Raw genomic sequence first — 22,591 nt, forward strand, 5'->3', positions numbered from 1 at the left:
CAATGAATGCAAGCTGGAACCCCAAAAAAGCCATTTTTTGTTCTGCTATCATAATATGAACAGCCCTAGGTATATATTTTTATTTTAATAATGCTTTTAAGAGCTTCTGCAAACACATTCCCATTAACATTATATTAAGGGTAACACATGTAAAAAAATCTTATTTCACTTTGGAAACCATACTGTAGGAAAATGGCACTAAGACTACACTATTGAAAGAATAAGGGCTAATTTATGTGAACAGCGGATCAATATGGCACAGTCTTACTGTACAGCTGGATGATGGAAGATTGCAGGCTTTCCCACATTAAAATTAACTCTATTATTTATTTATTTTATTTATTGCACTTTTAAATCACCCTTTAGCAACAGGCTCTCAGGGCGGTGTACAACAGGATAAAACCACATTTAAAACCAGCGAATGTGGATTACAACATATAAGTATAAAAACACATTAAAACAGATTAAAACAAAATTAATAGAGATTACAATTAATTAACTATAACATTAAAATTAAAACTAAGATTAAAATGCCTGGGCAAAGAGGTAGGTCTTTACCTGGTGCCGAAAAGATATCAAAGAAGGCGCCAGGCAGGGCATTCCATAATTCGGGGGCCACCACCGAGAAGGCCCTAGATCTCGTTATTGCTCTCCGGGCCTCCTTGTGAGTTGGAACCCGGAGAAGGGCCTTCGACGTCGAGTGCAGCGGACGGGTAGGTTCATAGTGGGAGAGGCGTTCCATCAGGCATTGCGGTCCGGTGCTGTTAAGGGCTTTATAGGTAAGAACCAACACTTTGAATCTGGCCCAGAAACGTATTGGTAGCCAGTGCAGTTGGGCCAGGACAGGTGTTATATGATCAGATCTTTTAGTCCGAGTGAGAACTCTGGCCGCAGCATTCTGCACTAGCTGAAGTTTCCGAACCGTCTTCAAAGGTAACCCTACGTAGAGTGCATTACAGTAATCCAATCTAGAGGTTACCAGAGCATGGATAACTGAGGCAAGGTTCTCCCTGTCCAGATAGGGTCGTAGTTGGGCTACCAGCCGAAGCTGGTAGAACGCATTCCGTGCCACCGAGGCTACCTGAGCCTCCAGAGACAGGAGCGGATCTAATAAGACCCCCAAACTACGGACCTGCTCCTTTAGGGGGAGTGTAACCCCATCTAGGGTGGGTCAGACATAAACTATCTGGGCAGAGGGCCCCCCACCAACAGCATCTCAGTCTTGTCAGGATTGAGTCTCAATTTATTAGCTCTCATCCAGACCATTATCACAACCAGGCAGCGGTTTAGTACATCAACAGCCTCACCTGAAGAAGATGAAAAGGAGAAATAGAGCTGCGTATCATCAGCATATTGCTGAAAACGTACTCCAAAACTCCTAATGACCTCGCCCAGCGGCTTCATATAGATATTAAAGAGCATGGGGGACAGAACTGAGCCCTGCGGGACCCCATATTGGAGTACCCAGGGCCTCGAGTAATGCTCCCCAAGCACCACCTTCTGGAGACGGTTCTCGAGGTAGGAGCACAGCCACTGCCAAGCAGTGCCTCCAACTCCTAAATCCGCAAGTCGCCCCAGAAGGATACCATGGTCGATGGTATCAAAAGCCGCTGAGAGATCAAGGAGAACCAACAGAGTTACACTCCCTCTGTCCTTCTCCCGACAGAGGTCATCATACAGGGCGACCAAGGCCGTTTCTGTACCAAACTCCGGCCGAAAGCCCGATTGAAATGGATCCAGATAATCAGTTTCATCCAAAAGAGCCTGGAGCTGGCAAGTGACCACACGCTCTAGGACTTTGCCCAGAAAAGGAACATTTGCTACCGGTCTATAGTTGTCAAGATTGTCGGGGTCCAAGGAGGGTTTTTTTAGGAGAGGTGTCACCACCACCTGCTTTAGGCAGAGTGGGACCACTCCCTCTCGTAAAGAGGCATTAATCACCTCCTTGGCCCAGCTGGCTGTTCCATTTCTGCTAGCTTTTATTAGCCACGAGGGGCAAGGATCCAGAGCAGAAATGGTCACCCGCACCTGTCCAAGCACTTTGTCCACATCCTCGAGCTGTACCAACTGAAATTCATCCAATAAAACAGGACAGGACTGTGCTCCGGACACCTCATTGGATTCAACTGCAACAATATTGGAGTCAAGGTCCCGGCGGATGTTCATGATCTTGTCTTGGAAGTGTCTCGCAAACTCGTTACATCGGGCTATTGATGATATCATTGCGTCCTGAGGACCAGAATGTAAAAGTCCCCGGACAATTTTATAAAGTTCTGCTGGGCGGTTAGAAGATGACTGAATGGAGGCAGCAAAGTACTGCTTCTTTGAAGAAGGCCTTCACAAGTGCATGATTAGAGGCGTCGGGAGTTCGTCTCCATTTGCACTCAAGCCATCTCCTATCTTGCTTCATCACTCTTAGCTCCGAGGTATACCAAGGAGCCAATTGAGCTCTGCAGCGGAGAGGGCGCACCGGGGCGATCGCGTCAGCTGCCCGGGTCATTTCCGTATTCCACAGAGTGACCAGGGTTTCGACAGGAGCGTCAGTTTTATCAGCCGGAAAACTCCCTAGAGCCTTTTGAAAACCCTCAGGATCCATCTTTGAATGCAGAAGACTAGCATTTCAGGAAGCAGGGCTGACCTTACCATTAAGCCTCTGGTAGCATCTGCTGAAAGGGGCCAAGTGGACAGAGCTGTGTGTGCCTTGTGACCAGCACTGCACCTAGCCTGCTACCCTCAGGTGCAGCAAAGGATGCTGTCTGATTGCCTCTTTTGAAGTATGATTCAGCTGCCAGCCTCTTTGGCTTTTGTATATGGAACAAGGTCAGCGGCTGGGAGACACCATCTTATCTTTTGCTCAGACAGCAAAATATATTGGGCCAGTCATGTGTCATTTTTGGGAGGAAGGGCAGAATAGAATTTTATTATTATTATTATTATTATTATTAATTTCTAATTTATATACCGCCCTAAGCCCAAGGGCTCTCTGGGTGGTGTACATAATAAAACAATCAGAGAATATATAAATACAATAATGCAATGGAATCAAACAAAAATAATCAAAATAGCAGCAAAATACAACAATAAATATTAATAGTACACATTAAAATGCCTGGGAATATAAAAAGGTTTTCACCTGGCACCGAAAAGATTGCAGCGTCGGCGCCAGGCGCACCTCATCGGAAAGACCATTCCACAGTTCAGGGGCCACAACCGAAAAGGCCCTATTTCTAGTCACCACCCTCCGAGCTTCTTGATGGGATGGTACTCGGAGGAGGGCCTTAGATGTTGAGCGCAGTGTACGGGTAGTTTCATATTGGGAGAGGCGCTCCACCAGGTATTGCAGTCCCATGCCGTGTAAGGCTTTATAGGTCAAAACCAGCACTTTGAATTTAGCCCGGAAACAAATAGGAAGCCAGTGCAGACGGGCCAGAACAGGTGTTATATGAGCGGACCTTCTGGTCCGCGTCAACAATCTGGCCGCTGCATTCTGGACTAACTGTAGTTTCCGAACTGTCTTCAAGGGCAGCCCAACGTAGAGCGCATTGCAGTAGTCCAATCTAGAAGTTACCAGAGCATGAACGGCTGAGGCGAGGTCGTCACTGTCCAGATAGGGACGTAGCTGGGCTACCAATCGGAGATGGTAAAAAGCATTCCGTGCCACTGAGGCTACCTGAGCCTCAAGAGACAGGGAAGAGTCGAAAAGAACTCCCAAGCTACGAACCTGTTCTTTCAAGGGGAGTGTAACCCCACCCAGAACAGCGTGAACATCCACCATCTGGGCAGAGAAGGCTCTCACTAACAGCGTCTCGGTCTTGTCTGGATTAAGCTTCAGTCTGTTAGCTCCCATCCAATCCATTATCGCGGCCAGGCAACGGTTTAGTACGTTAACAGCCTCACCTGAGGAAGATGCAAAGGAGAAATAAAGTTGCGTGTCATCAGCGTACTGGTGACAACGCACTCCAAAACTCCTGATGACCACACCCAGCAGCTTCATATAGATGTTAAAAAGCATGGGGGACAGTACTGATCCCTGTGGGACTCCACAATGGAGAGTCCAGGGTGTCGAGCGGTGTTCCCCAAGCACTATCTTCTGTTGACAACCCACCAAGTAGGAGCGGAGGCAGTGCCAAGCACTACCCCGAACTCCCAACTCCGTAATAAATAAATAGATTTTCTCTCTAGCGTGCTAGATTTATCAAAACGTTTTTTCTGTATGAGAGAATATTTCCACATATAATCCCTCAGGCTTCCAGTCTGAAGTGATCCTGTCCAACAAGAACTAGGGATGTCAAATCAAATCAATCAAATCAAATTTTATTATGCTGTCGTAGACCCAATATACAATTGATTATACAGATAGTAAAAACCATGAGTTATAAAATAGAGCTGACAGAGCTTGTGGAAGTTAAAACAAGGCATTGTTAACTAGGGAAGATCTTCTTACGAATGGTTTGGGCAGCAGAAATGAACTTAGCAGCAGATAGGGTTGTTGACTTGTCAGTACCGGCCAGAAGATGTTGCAGTAAAAGGTCTGTGGGCCTGCCAGGGAATTTTTTTAAAATGGGGTTTAAATACCTACAGCGTTCTGCGTTGTAAAAAGAACAAGCAAAAAAAACATGGGGCAGTGACACGACATCTGCGTTCGTGCAGGGACATAAACAAAGTTCAGGGGTGTGCCCTGGTAGCGGCCTACTAAAAGTGAGGAGGAGAGGCAGTTGAGTCAGGCCCTAGAGAAGGCTTGGCGGTATTTGGGTATAATCAAATTTTCCAGATGGGGGTGGGGTTAGGGAATGTGAAGCTTAAATCAGAATGGGTTGGGGAGCAAGTTTTAGCAGCATTTGACATTGAGCTTTGGAGGTAGACATCTTTAATCCGGGTCTCAATGGCCCATTTGGCTGCTTCGGGCTCTAATGAGGATAGCAAGTCTACTGAGAAGCCTAGCGTGGCCAGTTTAGTGAGAAGTGTTTTGGACCATGAGCTGGAAAAGACGTCTTGTCAGAGGAGATGTAGATATCCTGAAGGGGGGCTTGTATAGGCTAATTTGACCCAGTATCTGAAAGTTAAGGACCAAGCAAGGGATTCAAGTGATGGCAGGCCGGACTCTAAGCGAAGGCCAGCAACCGGGACACATCGGGGCACTCCAAAGATTGTTCTTAAAAAGTTTGATAAAATTGATTCAACTTCGGGATTGAAACTCGGGGCCCAGAGTGGGGCACCATAAAGGAGTTGAGGGAAGATTTTAAACTTAAGAACCTGGGTGGTAGCAGGTAAGTACTGCCCACCCCGGTATAAAAGAAACTGAGAATGGCTTTTAATGTATTCCGAGCAGTTTGAACTGCAGAACGTATATGTGGTGACCAGGAAAGAGAGAAATGAAACATGACCCCAAGATATCTGTATTGCCTGACTTGGGCTATTTTCCGACCCTTGATTGTCCACTCAGACACTGGCAAGCGTCAGGAGAAAACAAGGATTTCGGTCTTATTAAAATTTATAGTTAAAGAATTTGTGGCACAGTAAGCCATAAAGGCATGGAAAAGACGTTTGAGACCTATTTTGGACAAAGACAGGAGGGCGGCATCATCTGCGTATAACAGTAGTGGGCAATTTTGGTCAGCCACCTTGGGGCGATGGAAGGCGGGGGAATGGCAACATGTACTGAGGTCATTTAAGAAAAGGTTAAAGAGTATGGGGGCTAGGATACAGCCCTGTCTGACCCCTTTGGAGGAAAAGATAGGGTTTGTTAAAGTCCCATCAGCACCACAACAAACTTGGAGGGATGTAGTTTGATAAAGGCAATAAATGAGGTAGAGGAGTCTCCTGTCCATGTTGGTTCGAGAAAGTTTGGCCCAGAGTTTATCGGAATAGCGTCAAAAGCGGATTTGAGGTCGACAAAAGCGACGAACAGGCCATTTCCCGGGGGCTCATATATTTTTCTGCCATGTGATTTAGTAGGATACAATGGTCGAGGGTGGATCTGCCTTTCCTGAAACCTGCCTGTTTCCAACCCAGAACGTTCTCCTCCTCAAGCCAGCAGATCAGCTTGGAATTTAGATAGCTGGCATACAGCTTGCCCACGACTGATAAGAGGCTGATGGGTCTGTAGTTTGAGGGGTTGTCTCTGGCTCCTTTCTTGAAAATTGGAATAACGATGGCCTCGAGCCAGGCCACTGGGAGGTGGCCGGAGTTATTAATCTGGGTAAATAGGCTTGGTGGGACTTCAGCAATTCGGGATAGCATCGGGGCCTGGGGCCTTGCCAGGTTTCAGGGTGCTAATCAGGGACTTTATCTTGCTCTGTGTGACAGGCAGCCAGGGTGGAAGGACTGTGCGGTCTGTGGTAGGTGGATGGGTTGGAAGCTGGTTACTTGTGGCCTCAAACAGCCCATCAGAATGCTGTTCCCAGATGTTAGCGGGAATGTTGCATGGGGTAGGATTGGAGGATGTTAAAGCATCAGTAGAATTAGGGATGTAAGAACTTGCCTCAATCCATTCTGACATTCATTGGCTGCAGTTGGTTTATTGTGCACAAGTCTTCATTTCATTTCATCATCTGCACCATCAGCAACATTTACAACCCCTTTTCAAAATTAATGATTTTCCAGAGGGATAGCCCTGTTAGTCTTTTGCAGCAAAACAGCAAAGAGTCTTGTCGTACCTTAAAGACTAAGATAATGAAGTGGCTAATGGCCCATCACACAGTCATCTGTGGCTGCCATTCTAACCATGTCTACTCAGAAGTAAGCCTAGTTGAATTTTATTGAGATTACTCCAAGGTGAGTGCGGTTAGGATTGCAGCCTCTCTATCTTGATTTTACAGTTCAGTATAAACCTCTCATTTCCCTCATCAAGGAAGGACAGTTTAGTGCCCTGTTGATATTTTTCTCCTTGTGTCCTGGATTGCATGACTTCCTGCAGGAATATTAAACATTTTACAGACACTCTTAATGCTACTTACATAAGTCCTTTTTATAATGCAAAATTTTGTCAATTATCATGTGTGCATCTGCCGAAACATAATGCTCAAGCTAATTTATGTTTTAAATCATGTTTGTAGTACACATAGTTTTTGTGTTTGACAACTTGAAACTGAGTAGCACAGATAAAGTCAACAGGTAACCTTTTATGTGAAAAGAACAATAATGAAATAAAATAATAAAAACATTGTTTTTTTAAAAAAATTATAGTAGGAAGTGGATTAAGGCTGCAGTCATAACTCCATTTATCTGCGAGGAAGCTCAATTAAATTCAGTGGGACTTACTTCTGAGTAGGCATGGTCAGGATTGTAACTAACAAGTTATATGCACACAGTCAACAAACAACTTCAGAAAAAAGAAAAGCAATGAGGACAGCAGTAATTATGCATCAATTAATATCATGAATATATGTAAACATAAATTGTAAAGCAATTTGCATATCTCTTTATATATAATGTGTGCATGTTTAAAAACACCTTTCATTGTAGACAACAAAGGTAGAAAGCATTCATAGCAATAATCTGTTGATGGGTGGAGGATGAACTTGATAGTCTATTTTCAATATCCCTAGCAAGAGCTGAACCACATGCTTCTTCTGATCATGTAGGCTGGCTCTACCTGATGAAGTTATTATAAATGAATACAAAACATTCAACCATTGGAATTTTTAAATCTTCATTGCATTTGCGTAAAAGTAGCAATCATTGTCACCCAAGCAGCTATTATATGGTACATGACAAAATGTTCTATCTCTAGTGTTTTTAAATTTGCAAGGGGAAACATTTCCATTGATGTCCTTTAACTTGTAACATCTTTTCTGCACAAGTCATTCAAATGTCTTCATAATTACTTACACAATGTAAAGAGAAAGAGATAGGAGGACTTAAACCATGGTGTTTTTTCCTGGTTTTGTTCTTTCTTTAGACTTAAAGTACAAATCAGTTCCCTTATGCCAGGGCTGCACGACTGGTGACCCATCAAGCTAAATGTAATCCATCAGCTGTTTATGGTGACATCTGAGAGGTTTATGGTGCCTACCTGGACTGCAAAAACAGGACAGAGTTTTCTGAACACTTGGCATGAGATGATACTGAAATACATCATGATGTCCATGCCATTACAGGGAAGCAATCCTGGCTGTGTGTTAGGCAACCACTGTGGCCTGCTAATACTAAAGTGGGACTTACTAATAGCGATATGAAACATAGAGGTATCCATGTAATCCAATTGCCTAATATTTCACATGTGCTTGACATAATTCAGTTGCACACATAGAAATGTAAGTGTATCAGTAAACTGCCATTTAAGTGTATTATGAATCCTGCTGAGTAATGCTTTTCTTTGTGTTCACTGTTTTGTGCCACAATGTTTTTTATTCTTTAAAAAAAATAGCACTGAGTGGCATCCCTCTATTATTTCTTTCAGCCAGTAATATTAAAATAGAGACACAGAGTGATGAAGAGAATGGGCGTGCCTGTGAAATGAATGGGGAAGAATGTGCGGAGGATTTACGAATGCTTGATGCCTCTGGAGAAAAAATGAATGGCTCACACAATAGCAGCAAAGCCATGTCAGGAGTTGGAGGCATTCGACTCCCTAACGGAAAGCTAAAGTGTGATATCTGTGGGATAATTTGCATCGGTCCCAATGTTCTTATGGTTCACAAGAGAAGCCACACTGGTAAGGCCTAGCAGAGTTTTTTCTTCTTCAGCCACATAAGTAGGAAGAAATGAGTCTTGTGAGCAAATACTTTCTTGCATGAAATGTAGAACAACTTAAGTATTTATGGTTTCATCTCACACAAAGGAGGGCTTCCTCCAAAAATCAAATCAATTTGTTTCCATTAAGACATAAATAACAGATGCCCTCTTCATGTAATTGGGAGATACAAAGGAGGCAGCTTCCGCACATGGGTTTCCTTGACTGATTCAAAACTGTGTATGTCCACTTGTGCATTGTGCACATACACAACGGGGATGCTCATCTGTATTTCAATGCACATTTGGACAAAAATCATTCATTGTCTACATTCACGCTACAAAGTGTGGATGGTGGATTCTATCCACATTGTGATTCAGATGGAAACATGCCACCTCAAACATTCCCAAGCTTTGTGTGCATTGCTGCACACAGGATTTAAATTTTTTTATTGAATTATGAAGAACTTAGCAAAACAAATACAATTAGAGGATATACATTAAAAAATAATTGTTTTCACTATCATGTTACAGAGCCACTCCTCTAATAGTAACAGTAGAACAAGGTCAAAGAGAGCATATTTTTTATAAATCAGAGTTATGCACACAATTGTATCTGAAACTTTTTAGGAGTCTGAAGTTCACATGTGAAATCGTACCTTGCATGTTTATATGTAGGGTGAGACATATATAGTTGTATTTATTCTATTAGCAATTATTGAAAGTTATCCTAATGATGTGTATAAAAATGTATAGTTTTATATGTTTCATTTTCATCCCACTTTTCATCCATATTATTTCCAAAATATTTATGTAGTCTGATTTCCATCTTGATTTTCATAAAGGGGTGACTTTATGGAAAGCTTTTACTGTTAATGGCATTGTCTTAAATAATTACATAGCTGAATTCAGGCATATTGCTTAAAATGAAGTTCTGAACAATAAGGGTGTGATCCACTTACACCATGGGCACTACACCTGCACTATGAATGGATGATACCCAGATTGATTTGTCAACATTATTTAGTAAAAAGAAAATTTACATTGTTCTGTTCAGGCTTGTAAAAACTATTACTAGTGTCACGGTAAGAGCTTTATGATACAATCTTTAAAACAAAGTTTAAAAAAAGAAGAAATAAATTACTGTCTGAGGTACAATCTAGTCAAAATTAAGGACATTCAAGTACCATTGATTTCAAATTTGCCAGGGTTGTGGTCAAGTAAGTCCTACTCAGAGTAGACCCATTGAAATTAATGAATCTAAGGTCTATTAATTTCAATGGGGCTACTCTGAGTAGGACTGGCATTGAATACCCACACACACACACATTGTTCCCCTGATTCTTTCTGAAGAAATCCTTTGTATTTACCTTTGAAATATTTGAAATACCCTTCATTATAACTGATGGCCATACTACCCTGAGCATGCCTGATCTCATCTGATCTGGAAAGCTAAGCAGGGTCAGGCCTGGTTAGTACTTGGATGGGAGACCGCCTGGGAATACCAGGTGCCTTAGGCTTAGAGGAAGGCTTTTGATACCATCGACCATGGTATCCTTCTGTGCCGCCTTGCTGGGATGGGTCTTGGGGGCACTTTTACAGTGGCTCTGTTCCTTCCTGGAGGGGCAAACCCAGAAGGTGGCGCTGGGGGACTCCTGCTTGACTCCTTGGCCGTTGGCCTGTGGGGTCCCTCAGGGTTCAGTTTTGTCCCCCATGCTATTTAACATCTACATGAAACCACTGGGAGAGGCTGTCCAAGGGTTTGGGGTTCGGTGCCATCAGTATACTGATGACACCCTACTCTATTTCTCCTTTCCACCTAATGCCAAGGAAGCTGTCTTGGTTCTGAACCAGTGACTGGCATCAGTGATGGGCTGGATGAGGGCAAACAAATTGAAGCTTAATCCAGACAAGACAGAGGTGCTCCTGGTCAGTCAAAGGGCAGATCAGGGAATAGGGATTCAGCCTGTACTGGATGGGGTTACACTCCCCCTGAAGACACAGGTTCGCAGTTTGGTGTGCTCCTGGACTCAGCTTTAAACTTGGAGGCCCAGGTTTCTGTGGTGGCCAGGAGTGCCTTTGCTTGGTTAAGACTAGTTTGCCGACTGCGCCCGTTCCTGGAGACGCCTGATCTGGCTGCTGTGATACATGCCTTAGTTACATCCCATTTAGATTACTGTAACACGTTCTACGTGGGGCTGTCTTTGAAGACTGTTCAAAAACTTCAATTAGTACAATAAGTGGCAGCTAGGATACTAACTGGGCTGGCTACAGGGATCATTGTTTCCGGGCACAATTCAAAGTGCTGGTTTTGACCTATAAAGCCCTACATGGCTTAGGTCCAGGCTATTTGTCAGACCGTATCTCCCTATATGAGCCTACCCGGGCCCTGAGATCTTTGGGAGAAACCCTCCTCTCAGTCCCACCACCATCACAAGTGCAATTGGTGGGGACGTGAGATAGGACCTTTTCGGCGGCTGCCCCTAGGGTTTGGAACTCCTTTCCGAGGGAGGCAAGAATGGCCCCCTCTTTACTGTCCTTTCATCGACAGGTGAAGACTTATTTATTTCAGCAGGCTTTTGGAGTAGAAGTTGTTTAAGACAGGACTTCTAGAGGTATCCCGTATTGTTTTACTGTTTGATTACATTATTTTTAAATTGGTTTTAGGTATTTTTAGGTGATGTTTAATTGTTTTAATGCTGTAATGAGTTTAATTCTATTTTAAATGTAGATTTTTATATGTCCAAATTATATGTACCCATTTTTAGTTGTAAGCCGCCCTGAGTTCCAGTTTTGGAAAAAGGGTGGAGTATTATTAATAATAATAAGAAGAAGAAGAAGAAGAAGAAGAATTTGTTTTCTGTTATCTTCTGCTTTTACCATTCAGGTAAAGTCAGTTTCACATTAGGAAAGCAAAGATGCAGGCTGGTCAGTTTCATGTTAGCAAAGTGAAGAGCAGGGTGGTCAGCGAATTGAAGGGTGGGGAAATGGAAATCAAAATAGCAGGAGCTGTGCAGGGTGCAGTGGGCAGGCAGTGAGGGAGAGAGCTGATTGTGTGGGGGTGTAATTCATACTTGCTAATGCTACTAGCTCTAATTGGTCTTCAATGGATTGTCCCATCCATGCTGGCCAGCCTCTCTCTCTCTCCCCCACTTCATGTATGAAACTTGCAAGTGCATAGCTGCAATCTGTCAATTTCATACACAGTTCTTTGTGCACACCCATATTGCCTGAGGAAAATTAAGTTGGGAAAGCTTTTTTTTCTCCACTGCTTCTACAGAAAAGGAATGCAAGAAGGACCCCAAAGGAGCCTAGTCAATTTCATGTTAGTGAAGCAAAGACACAGGCTGGTCGGTTTCACGGTAGCAAAAATGTCATGTTGGAAAAAGATGTGGAAGCTCACAGCATTCAGGATTGGTCTGCAAAGATAGTGAACGTGTGAACTATCAGAAGGTCTGGTGCCAAGTTTGATTGTAGCAAAATTCTCACCCATCCCTATGTATGGCAACATAGAAACCTTTAAAAGCAATACAAAATTAACTCTTGTTATCTTAGGCCTTTAACCACTGGAAGTGGAGAACAATGGAAAACAGAGTGCTCTGCTTCCAGTTTTGCAATGATAAAAAAGAAACCTTTTGTGCTATTTTCCTTTTTCAAGGAAAATAGTAACAAAAAGTGAGTCAATATTTTTCCTAATTAGGAAAAAATGCTTCCACTTTCCACTGTGATAATGCACATAATGTTTAAATGTTATAGAGTAATTTCTTTATTAATAATAATTTAATTGTGTTAAAATTATTCCTTGATTTATAACTGTTCGTATAAAATAACTTTAAATATAGTGAGCTTCCTATATTTAACCTTCTGCTCTTTGCTCACAAGAAAGCCAAGGCTGCAATCCTGTTCCCACTTACGGAGTAAGCCCCATTAAACACAAAGACTTTCTTCCAAGTAGATATGTATACCATTGTACGTGTAAGTTGACTATCAAATGAATTCTTTATGAGTGCCTGGATGTCAGTTCCTGCAGAGCAGCAGAAGACATGTCTAAGCTCTTTGCAAAGTTGTCACAATTTGCATTTGCCATTGGGGACGGCAGCAGGGGGATTCTTTAACATCCACCCACATTTATTAGGTAGTAGGACGGACAGGAAAAAAAATACGAGTACTTGCTCTGAGACACCACATAAAGCTGCATTCCAAGGACTAGAAAATGAGATGGGTGCAAGAAAAATGTGCACTAAAAGAAAGAGCAGATCGTTAGGACCCTGGGGATTCCTCTAGTCTGGTGTCCAGAAAACTCGCTTGTCAGTCACAGCTCTGACTTCACCCCTTGGCTAACAACACTGAAAAGTGGGGGCAGCCATGGCAGCTCATCTCACAGAAATTGCTTAGGTTGCCTGCACATTTTGCTTTATAACTTTAATTTTAGGAGGGTTAGAGACTTTTTTTACAAAATGAAAGCTCAGAACCTGTGCCCCCTTCTGGCATGGGCCTGGGTGCAATTGCCCCATTATAATTCATTCATGGAGACGTGTTATATATATATAACAAAGGAACAAAGGCTGACCAAACATTGCCTGTGGGGAAAAAAGTATGGCTTGAATTTTGGGTGTGGGAAGGGGTTCAAGGCCCCCGCAAAATTTAGAGAGGTAGAGGGCATAAACTGGGCTTCTCCCCACTGTCATCCAGAGCTTTTCCACTGGTAGCCAGCATCCCCCATCACTGATTTGTCTGGGGGTGGTGGGGAGAGGGACAGTGGTTACTAGCTGGTGACCATCAGGAGGAGCTTGTGGTATGAGAACATTGCCCCCCCATTTCACCTCTCCCCATAAAATCCCTACATGACTCCTAAGTGGAGCCACAATATTGGACTGGCTATTTAGCCCAATCCTAGGGGAAGCAGAAACTGAGAGGAGCTTTGAACAGACCTCTCCCCTTGCAGATCAGCACACCGCTTCCTGGGGCCAGCTCTCTTGTGGGACTTGGGTTGCACTCTTATTCTGATGAAATTAGTTAGCTATTTCAGTATTTTCAGGCAATTTATTATTAAATAAAATTTCTATCCCGTCCTTCCTCCCAAAAGAGCCCAGGGCGGCAAATAAGAATGCAGCACAACAATATAATAATAAAACATTAAGAACATCTAAAAATCTTTTAAAACATTATCTAGCTTCCCATTCTGATATAGTTGGAATAGACAGAGGAATAATTGATACATAATTTAGTATAGCATCATTTTGCAGCTATGATATCATATAAAATCATTTCACAACACATTTATACATTTCTTTGATAAGCTAACAAGGAAACAGAATGTCCAATTCTAATTTTATAGGATATTTTATATTATAGCTCTTATCTGTTTCCAGAATAACTAAGCAAATTTGAATGTGCTCCACATGTAAAAATAGTTTCCAAATGTGTTCTAGCAGTTCCAATACTTGTTATCTAATGCACTATATATCTTCTGAAGTAATGTACCATCTCATTAGTATAAAACAAATATCCCATATGTAAGTACATAATTAAAAGTTAGTACCAGAATCCCAGATTCATTCATTCATTCATTTAGATGTTACAGACATCTATATCTCCTCCAATTTAACATATAGTTTTTCATTTGTTCTTGATAGCAATATTTTCAATAATTCAGACAGAAGATGTTTTGTATATACACTTTTGATATGCTAATTTTTCCTGAAATATTAACAAAATTGTAAATATTTGTACCTCAGAAGGTGTATTCATTAACTGCTAGAAGTTTATCATATGATTAGAAGTAATTGCTATTAAACAGAACTTTGTACCTATGATATTACAGCAAGTAATTAAAGAGAATTTAGAAATGCTAATTCTCTGCATATAAGTATCCCACAACTTATTTAGACTATCAGCAATAAACCTTTGTTCATAATATACCTATCTTCAATCATATTTAATCTGTAGAACAATTGTAGATTTATTTGAGTAACTTTGCTTTATCTTTTCTGGGTTTTGTAGTATATTTTTTATCCACTCTATGGTCCATTGCAAATAGTTGTTCTGATAGTACAACTTAAATGCCAGGGCTTCCCTTTCATCATCCTGCATCATTTTTATGTGGTTTTCTTTTGGTCCAGAGAAAATGGCATTGCCATTTCTTTAGATAAGTATCATTAAGTTTTAACAGTATCATTTAGAGCAGGAAATTTAACTGTAGAAGGATTATTTTTATAGGGGCCACTTGCCCAATATGCTGTATTTAATTTTTCTCATTATATAGAGTATACTTTACTATTACATACTTTCATCTTTTAGAATGTGCCTTGATATTGCTGAATTTAAGAATCATTCTCATTGTTTGACAGTTGTGGTCCTAAATATCACACATTTTTATCTAACTATCTGCAATTTGTTGAAATATCTATTTTTCCTTCTGTATTTGAAGATTGTCTTTTTATTAATATTTAGACTTGCTACTTGAATAAAATTAAATAATGTGAAGTCTATATATTTGATTGAATTCACTGGGTGAATTCACTCAAAGTCAGAGCAATACATACTAAATCTGAATTCATCTTTCACTTTTATCCCTTGATCACACAATCATTTCTAATTGCCATAGCAAAGGGTTCTAGACAAAATGTTTAATGTATTATTCTGTTTTGTACGTCGCCCAGAGTGGCTGGGTAACCAGCCAGATGGGCTACTAATAAATCCAAGAATAAATAAATAAATAAAAATACAAACAACTTTTTTGTACTTTGGGCATGCTTTTCTGATTCCTTTCATTAACGGAGGTATTTTGATAACATGTTATTGATCTATAATTTAAAATTACTTCCAATTTTGAAAAGTTCTTATATTTCAAAGAGAAAAGGCCATTCAACATTGTCAAAGGCCTTTTCCACATCCAGGAATATAATTGTTGACACTAAGCTTGTTGTTTTTACAAAGTTGAAAGTACATTTCTAAAGTACTCCAGTGCCTCATTTCTTGATTTGCCCCCTTTTCTGAAAAAAAGTTTTAAAAATATTTTCTGTTTTTTAAAAATTGATCTTTATTTTATATTATTTTGGTAAGCATACAATAGTAAAGAAAAGGACAATAAAAAGAAGAAAAACTGGTATAGTCCCTCATGGCAAAAAAGAAAAAACACATGTATGTCAATTATTAAATTCCAGAGATCTTCTTGCTATTCATAAACAAAAAAGTCATAATATATGTGGTTTTATATTTTCTTGTACCTTATTACATTAGTATAAAATAAACTCCTTCAACAAAAAAAATATAAAACTGTCTGCCTTCTCTGACTCAATAAGACCATGCCCACTATATCATAGAATCATAGAATAGTAGAGTTGGAAGCAGCCTATAAGGCCATCAAGTCCAACCCCCTGTGCAATACAGGAATCCAAATCAAAGCATTCCTGACAGATGGCTGTCCAGCTGCCTCTTGAATGCCTCCAGTGTCAGAGAGCCCACCACCTCTCTAGGTAATTGGTTCCATTGTCGTATGGCTCTAACAGTTAGGAAGTTTTTCCTGATGTCCAGTCGAAATCTGACTTCCTGCAATGTGAGCCCATTATTCTGTGTCCTGCACTCTGGGACAATCAAGAAGAGATCCTGGCCCTCCTCTATGTGACAACCTTTCATGTACTTGAAGAGTGCTATCATATCTCCCCTCAGTCTTCTCTTCTCCAGGCTAAACATGCCCAGTTCTTTCAGTCTCTCCTCATAGGGCTTTGTTTCCAGTCCCCTGATCATCCTTGTTGCCCTCCTCTGAACCTGTTCCAGTTTGTCTGCATCCTTCTTGAAGTGCGGAGACCAGAACTGGACACAGTACTCAAGATGAGGCCTAACCAGTGCTGAATAGAGGGGAACTAATACTTCATGCCATTTGGAAACAATACTTCTGTTAATGCAGCCTAATATAGCATTTGCCTTTCTTGCAGCCACATCACGGTGTTGGCTCATATTCAGCTTGTGATCAATGAAAATTCCAAGATCCTTCTCACATGTCATATGGCTGAGCCAAGTATCCCCCATCTTGTAACTGTGCATTTGGTTTCTTTTTCCTAAGTGTAGAACTTTGCATTTATCCCTGTTGAATTTCATTCTGTTGTTTTCAGCCCAATGCTCCAGCCTATCAAGGTCCTTTGAATTTTGTTTCTGTCTTCCATAGTATTAGCTATGCCCCCCAATTTTGTATCATCTGCAAATTTGCTAAGCATGCTCTGTACCTCCTCATCCAAGTCGTTAATAAAAATGTTGAAGAGCACTGGGCCCAGGACCGAGCCCTGCGGTACCTTACTCATTACTTCCACCCAGTTTGAGAAGGAACCATTGATAAGCACTCTTTGAGTATGATTCTGGAGCCAACTGGGGATCCACCTGATAGTTGTTCCATCCAGCCCAAATTTAGCTAGCTTGCTAATCAGAATATCATGGGGCAGTTTTTTTCCAGTTTCTATTCTACTTCCAGTTTCTATTCTACTTAGTAATTGTTTTGACTGATTTTTCAGCATCAAATTCTCAATTTTTTTAGTTTCCCAGAGAGGGCTATGTTTGCTAAGCAAAATATGGGCAATATTCCTGAGCTTTAATTATTGGGAAAATGTGTGTGTTTGTTGTATCTCAACTATGATTTTGTTATAGATCTTGCAAAGGCCATCCTTAAATAATTTCCTAAATTCTGTTAATCCATTTAATTTCCATAAATAAAGATTACTGAGCAAAACTTCATCCTCCATTTCTTCATTATAAAAAGATGCAGTGAGAGGTGTAAACCTGGACTTTGTTTGTATCACATATACTAAACATAGCCGAAATTCTTCAGTTTGATTTAATTATTCCCTTATCAAATTATGTGCAATATCAGAGAGTGTTTTTTAGATTCGTTGAGACATTAATTTGTTCCAGGGCTATAGATCTATCTGAGGAGAACCAAGCTTTTAAATAAGCCAACATGGCTAATAATGCTTTTTAACAGAGGAAAAGCCTGCTGTTCCATTATATGAGGTCTTTATCACTAATCTTTTTCTTTTCTTTTTCCAGACAAAAACTGTTAAAATGTCTTTTGCCAACTATTGAGGATTTTTGGATGAACTCCGGAAGGAAGATTAAAAAATAAAAACAATAGCTTTGGGAGTATTTTCATTTTCAAAGCACTATCTTCCCCAGACATGATACATATAATTGCGTCCAGTGACTGAATTATTTTCTAACTTCATCTAAAAACTTTTTATGATTATATTTTGATAGATTATCTAAGTTCTTCATTATCCAGATGCCTAAATTTTTGACTGGGAAGTCTTTCTTTCCAATTTTATTTTGCATTTTTTTAAATGGGCTCCTGCTGGGAGGAAGGGTGGGATATAAATCAAGTAATAGATAGACAGATAGACAGATTTGTTTGTTTATATTGAGGCCCATCCATTCACAGTTTGTGAGTTTGATCCTGTATCCTCATAGAATCATAGAATAGTAGAGTTGGAAGGGGCTTATAGAGCCATCAGGTCTAAACCCCTGCTCAATACAGGAATCCAACTTAAAACATATCATCCAGATGGCTGTCCAGCTGTTTCTTGAATGCCTCCAAGTGTGGAGAGCCCGCCACCTTCCTAGGTAATTGTTTCCATTGTCATATCACACTAACAGTAAGAACTTTTTTCTGATGTTCAGTCAAAATCTGGCTTCCTGCAACTTGAACCCATTATTCCGTGTCCTGCACTGTTGGAAGATCAAGAAGAGATCCTGGCCCTTCTCTTTGTGACAACCTTTCAAGTACTTGAAGAATACTATTATATCTCCCCTCAGTCTTCTCTCCTCAAGACTGAACATGCCCAGTTCTTCCAGTCTCTTCTCATAGGGCTTTGTTTCCAGTCCCCTGATCATCCTTGTTGCCCTCCTCTGAACCTGTTCCAGTTTGTCTGTATCCTTCTGGACAGTGCAGGTGTCCAGAACTAGCTGCAGTACACAAGATGAGGCCTAACCAGTGCCAAAACTAGGGGAACTAGAATGTCATGCAATTAGAAACTACTTCTATTAATGCAGCCTAAAATAGCATTTGTCTTTTTTGCAGCCACATTGCACTGTTGGCTCATATTCAGATTGTGATCAGCAACAATTCCAAGATCCTTCTTGCTTGTAGTATAGCTGAGCCAGTATCCCCCATCTTAAAACTGTGCACTTGGTTTCTCTTTCCTAAGTGTAGAACTTTGCACTTATCCCTGTTCAGTTTCATTCTGTTGTTTTCAGCCCAATGTTCCAGCCTATCAAGATCAATTTTGTTTCTGTCCTCCAGGGTATTAGCTATCCCTCCCAATTTTGTATCATCTGCAAATTTGATAAACATCCCCTGCACCTCGTCATCCAAGTCATTAATAAAAATGTTGAAGAGCACTGGGCCCAGGACCAAGCACTGCAGTACCACGTTTGTTACCTCCCCCTAGTTTGAGAAGGAACATTGATAAGCACTCTTTGAATATGATCCTGTAGTGAACTGTGGATTCACCTGATAGTTCCATCCAGCCTACATTTAGCTAACTTGCTAATAAGAATATCACGAGGCACTTTGTCACAAGCTTTGCTGAAATTGAGATATATTATGTCCACAGCATTCCCACAGTCTACCAGGGAGGTTACCTGATTAAAAAATGAGATAAAATTAGTCTGGTACAAATCCAAATCCATGTTGCTTCTAGTAATTACTACATTGCTTTCAAGGTGCTTACAGATTGATCCCTTTATAATCTGCTCCAGAATTTTCCCAGGGATTGATGGTCTTATCCACACGGGAGCCTAGCTAAATACTAAAGACACTGCTTTTACCATTGTAATAGATTTTCAAGGTCCACACTTCTTGTTCAATGGTAGCTTCCAATCCGCTGTTTTCCATGGATGCAAGTAGGATCCTCTGGGAAGGATTAGTGTCGATGTTTACTCCCTCTGGTTGTTCGGGCTTCAAGGCTGAAGGTGGGAGAGCACCTCAGTGTGCAACTGATAAGAAACAATGAAACTTACTAGATCTCACCTCCCCTTCTTGCATTGAAAGCATCGCAGGGAAAAGGCTGGAGGAGAAAGGGGCTTAGATACTCTGGAAACAGGCCCCATTGCTTGCAAATAATAAACTCACTTGATCAAAATAATAATGTGGAGACAGGGAGGGAGGATGTTGTTATTTAAAGTGGCTCCTACTGGACAAAGTTCTGTTGAAAACTATTAAATATTATGGAACAAATTGGCGCTGACATAAATTGTTGACGGGAGGGGGAGAGGTGCATTTGGGGATATTTTTGGCCCACACCTACTCCCTTCTGTTGCAGCTTCCCATTACAAAATCACCAGGCAAGTCTAGGTGAGACACCCAGTAGCCTGGGACGAAGCCCCACAACAACCTGTTGCACTCATTCAGCTTTCCCAGCCCCGGTGGCTGGGATTGATTTGCAAGCTGATCCTTCTGTTTTCTGAATGATTTAGATTTGGGAGAGAGCAGTGGAGGTTGCTGTTCAGCCCACAGGATATGAAATGAATAAAGGGAGGAGGAGGGAGTGACTTCCCGGAAGGATTGCTCCGCCTGTGGCTGCCTCTGAGATGAGCTCTGTCTCAGAGGAAGCTTTTTTCAGTTTAAAATCAGTCAAAAGGGAACTTTGACTGGTATAAATGTTCTCCCAGGCAAGGGTGAACCGAAGATTATCCACAGAAACTTCGTTGGGCTGTCGGTGGCTGGAATCAATCAGGAATTCCCTGGGAGAAGAAGGCATACCTAGCAGCTGAGGACGGAGTTAGGACTTCCAGCAAGCTGGGCTGAAAAAAAGCGAGACGTTTTTTCTTTTAAACGATCCACAACAGGCAAGCTTTCTTCTGTCTAATCTTATCATTTGGCTTAAATTACTACAGTAAAAGAGATTTGTTTAAGAATCAGAAATCAAGATACCTGGGTGAGTTACACTTCTCTCTTTTATACAAGGAATTAAGGAGGAGGAAAGAAAATTTAAAAAGCTTATCTTATTTTTTATGGCAAAAAGCAGGCCTGAATTTGGAAACTATAAAGATTAAAACGGATGAGGGGCAACTTACTCGAAGAGAAAATCTGATCTAGATGATTATTTGATTGATATATGTCTGGGACTACTTTTTCTTGGACTACTTTCTTTAGACGAATCTGCTGTTCATGTATGTTACTAATTGTTCGGCGCTGTGAACCAAATTTGTTTTGCATTCTTGGATGTGCGGGAGATAAGAACTGTGCTGGCCACATGATGTCAACAGGCCTGGAATATTAACTCCCTTATTGCTGGAAAAAGAAGCAAATTACTCTTTGCTTGGGAATTGTGGCTATATTGGAAATTTGAAGGGTTTTTTCTTCGGCTTTAAGAATGACAATCAAAGAAGTGGCAGAGACCCTGGATGTATCCCTGGAAGGGTTCTCCCCTCTGGATATGTTTCAGAAGATAATGGATGAGATTAAGATAACGAAACAAGAACTGGGACAGAGTAGACAAGAGATGGCAACTGAATTTGGTAAAGTGAAACAGGAGTTGAAAGAAATAAAGGATTATATGAGAAAAGAAGCAGATGGACAAGCAATAGAAAATGAAAAAGAAATTAAAGGGAAGGAGCAAATTCTGGAGATTGGATCAGATATATCAAATGTGGAATTGGAAAAAGATTTGGACTTTATGGCAAAAATTAAAGGGAGGATGCAAGTCCTGGAGATTGGAACAGATATATCAAGTGTGGAACTGGAAAAATATTTGGAGTTTGTGGATCCTGGAGATAAAGATTACTGTTTGGAATTCAGCGTTGTCCCTGGAGAAATTGATGAAGATATCAGAGATAAAGTTATCAACGCTTCGATGGAATTTCTGGACTGGAATGATTTGATGGAACTTGAAAAAGAGAAAATTTATAGAATTAATTCCAGATATGTGACAATGGAAAAACTCTCAAGAGATGTGCTAGTGAATTTCGTAAAAAAGAGGAACAGAGATATGACTCTACAACAATATTTCAGCAACACATTCAGAATTGATGGCAAGGAAATATTTGTGATGAAGGAAATTCCCATCAGACTCTTACTATATGACTATGACAGCAAGATTATTATGGGTGCAAGGATGGAAGTTGGAAGATGGAATTAACACTGATAATGGAAAAATGGCTATTGAAATTACTGGACCTAGCAGACTTGACGAGATGGATTAATTGACATGTTTATTTGGAGAAAAATCGATGGATATATTTCTCAAGGAGTGGAAACCTCTCTTTGACTTTTTGCGGAAAGAATAAAGTGATGTTAATGAGATTTGATGATTAATTAAGATAACTACTGGAGGAAAGTGATTTTGTAATATATTAAGAGACAGGTTTGTTATATATCATAGACCTATAACTGATCTGCGACAAATCGGAAGTCAACATTTTATTTTATTGTTTAATCTGTTTCTTTTTTGTTTTGTTTTGTTTTGCGTTTGAAAATTTGAATAAAATTAATGGGAAAAAAAAGAAGGGAGGAGGAGGGAGTGAGCGTGAAGAGGGGAACGATTGACACATCGTTAAGAGCATTGGAGCAAAGGGTCTGCAAGCCCTAGAGATACGAATTGGAGACTTTTTCCTTCTCTTTTCAGGTTATTAGAGGATTGGGTTAATATGGATTTAAAGGGGGGAAATGTGTGATAGCTTCTGCTTGCCTGCAATGTCATGTGAACCATGCAAATTAAAAGAGGATGCAAGTAGCACCAGATACACAGTAAATTGCCGTGCAGATAAGCTCATTGTCAGGGTGACTGGTCTCTAGTTCTCAGGTTCCTCCTTTTTGCCCTTTTTGGAGGTAGGGACAGCATTAGCCTTCCTCCAGCCATCCGGCACTTCACTCATGTTCCACAATTTTGCAAATATGATCAAACACTGGTTCTGAGAGTTCTTCAGCCAT

The 22,591-nt window shown here is 40.8% G+C and overlaps 1 protein-coding gene and 1 pseudogene across 15 annotated transcripts in view; both read left to right on the forward strand.

The window, feature by feature from the left end:
• IKZF1 (IKAROS family zinc finger 1) overlaps positions 1-22,591 on the forward strand; it is a 142,084-nt gene that overhangs the window by 85,181 nt on the left and 34,312 nt on the right. For 10 of the 15 annotated variants that reach the window (XR_009758372.1, XM_061589158.1, XM_061589161.1 and 7 more), the window contains one exon: positions 8,402-8,656. The exons of the other annotated variants lie outside the window; for them this stretch is intronic. Coding sequence is in view for 9 of the 10 variants with exons in the window: in XM_061589158.1 (XP_061445142.1) it covers positions 8,402-8,656 (255 nt within the window). In the remaining variant the exon portion in view is untranslated. The remainder of the gene's footprint in view (positions 1-8,401; positions 8,657-22,591) is intronic. 15 annotated transcript variants of the gene reach the window in all.
• On the forward strand, positions 10,075-10,193 carry LOC133368161 (5S ribosomal RNA; annotated as a pseudogene).

The sequence above is a fragment of the Rhineura floridana genome, chromosome 11 (assembly GCF_030035675.1).
Source record: "Rhineura floridana isolate rRhiFlo1 chromosome 11, rRhiFlo1.hap2, whole genome shotgun sequence".
Classification (NCBI taxonomy): domain Eukaryota; kingdom Metazoa; phylum Chordata; class Lepidosauria; order Squamata; family Rhineuridae; genus Rhineura; species Rhineura floridana.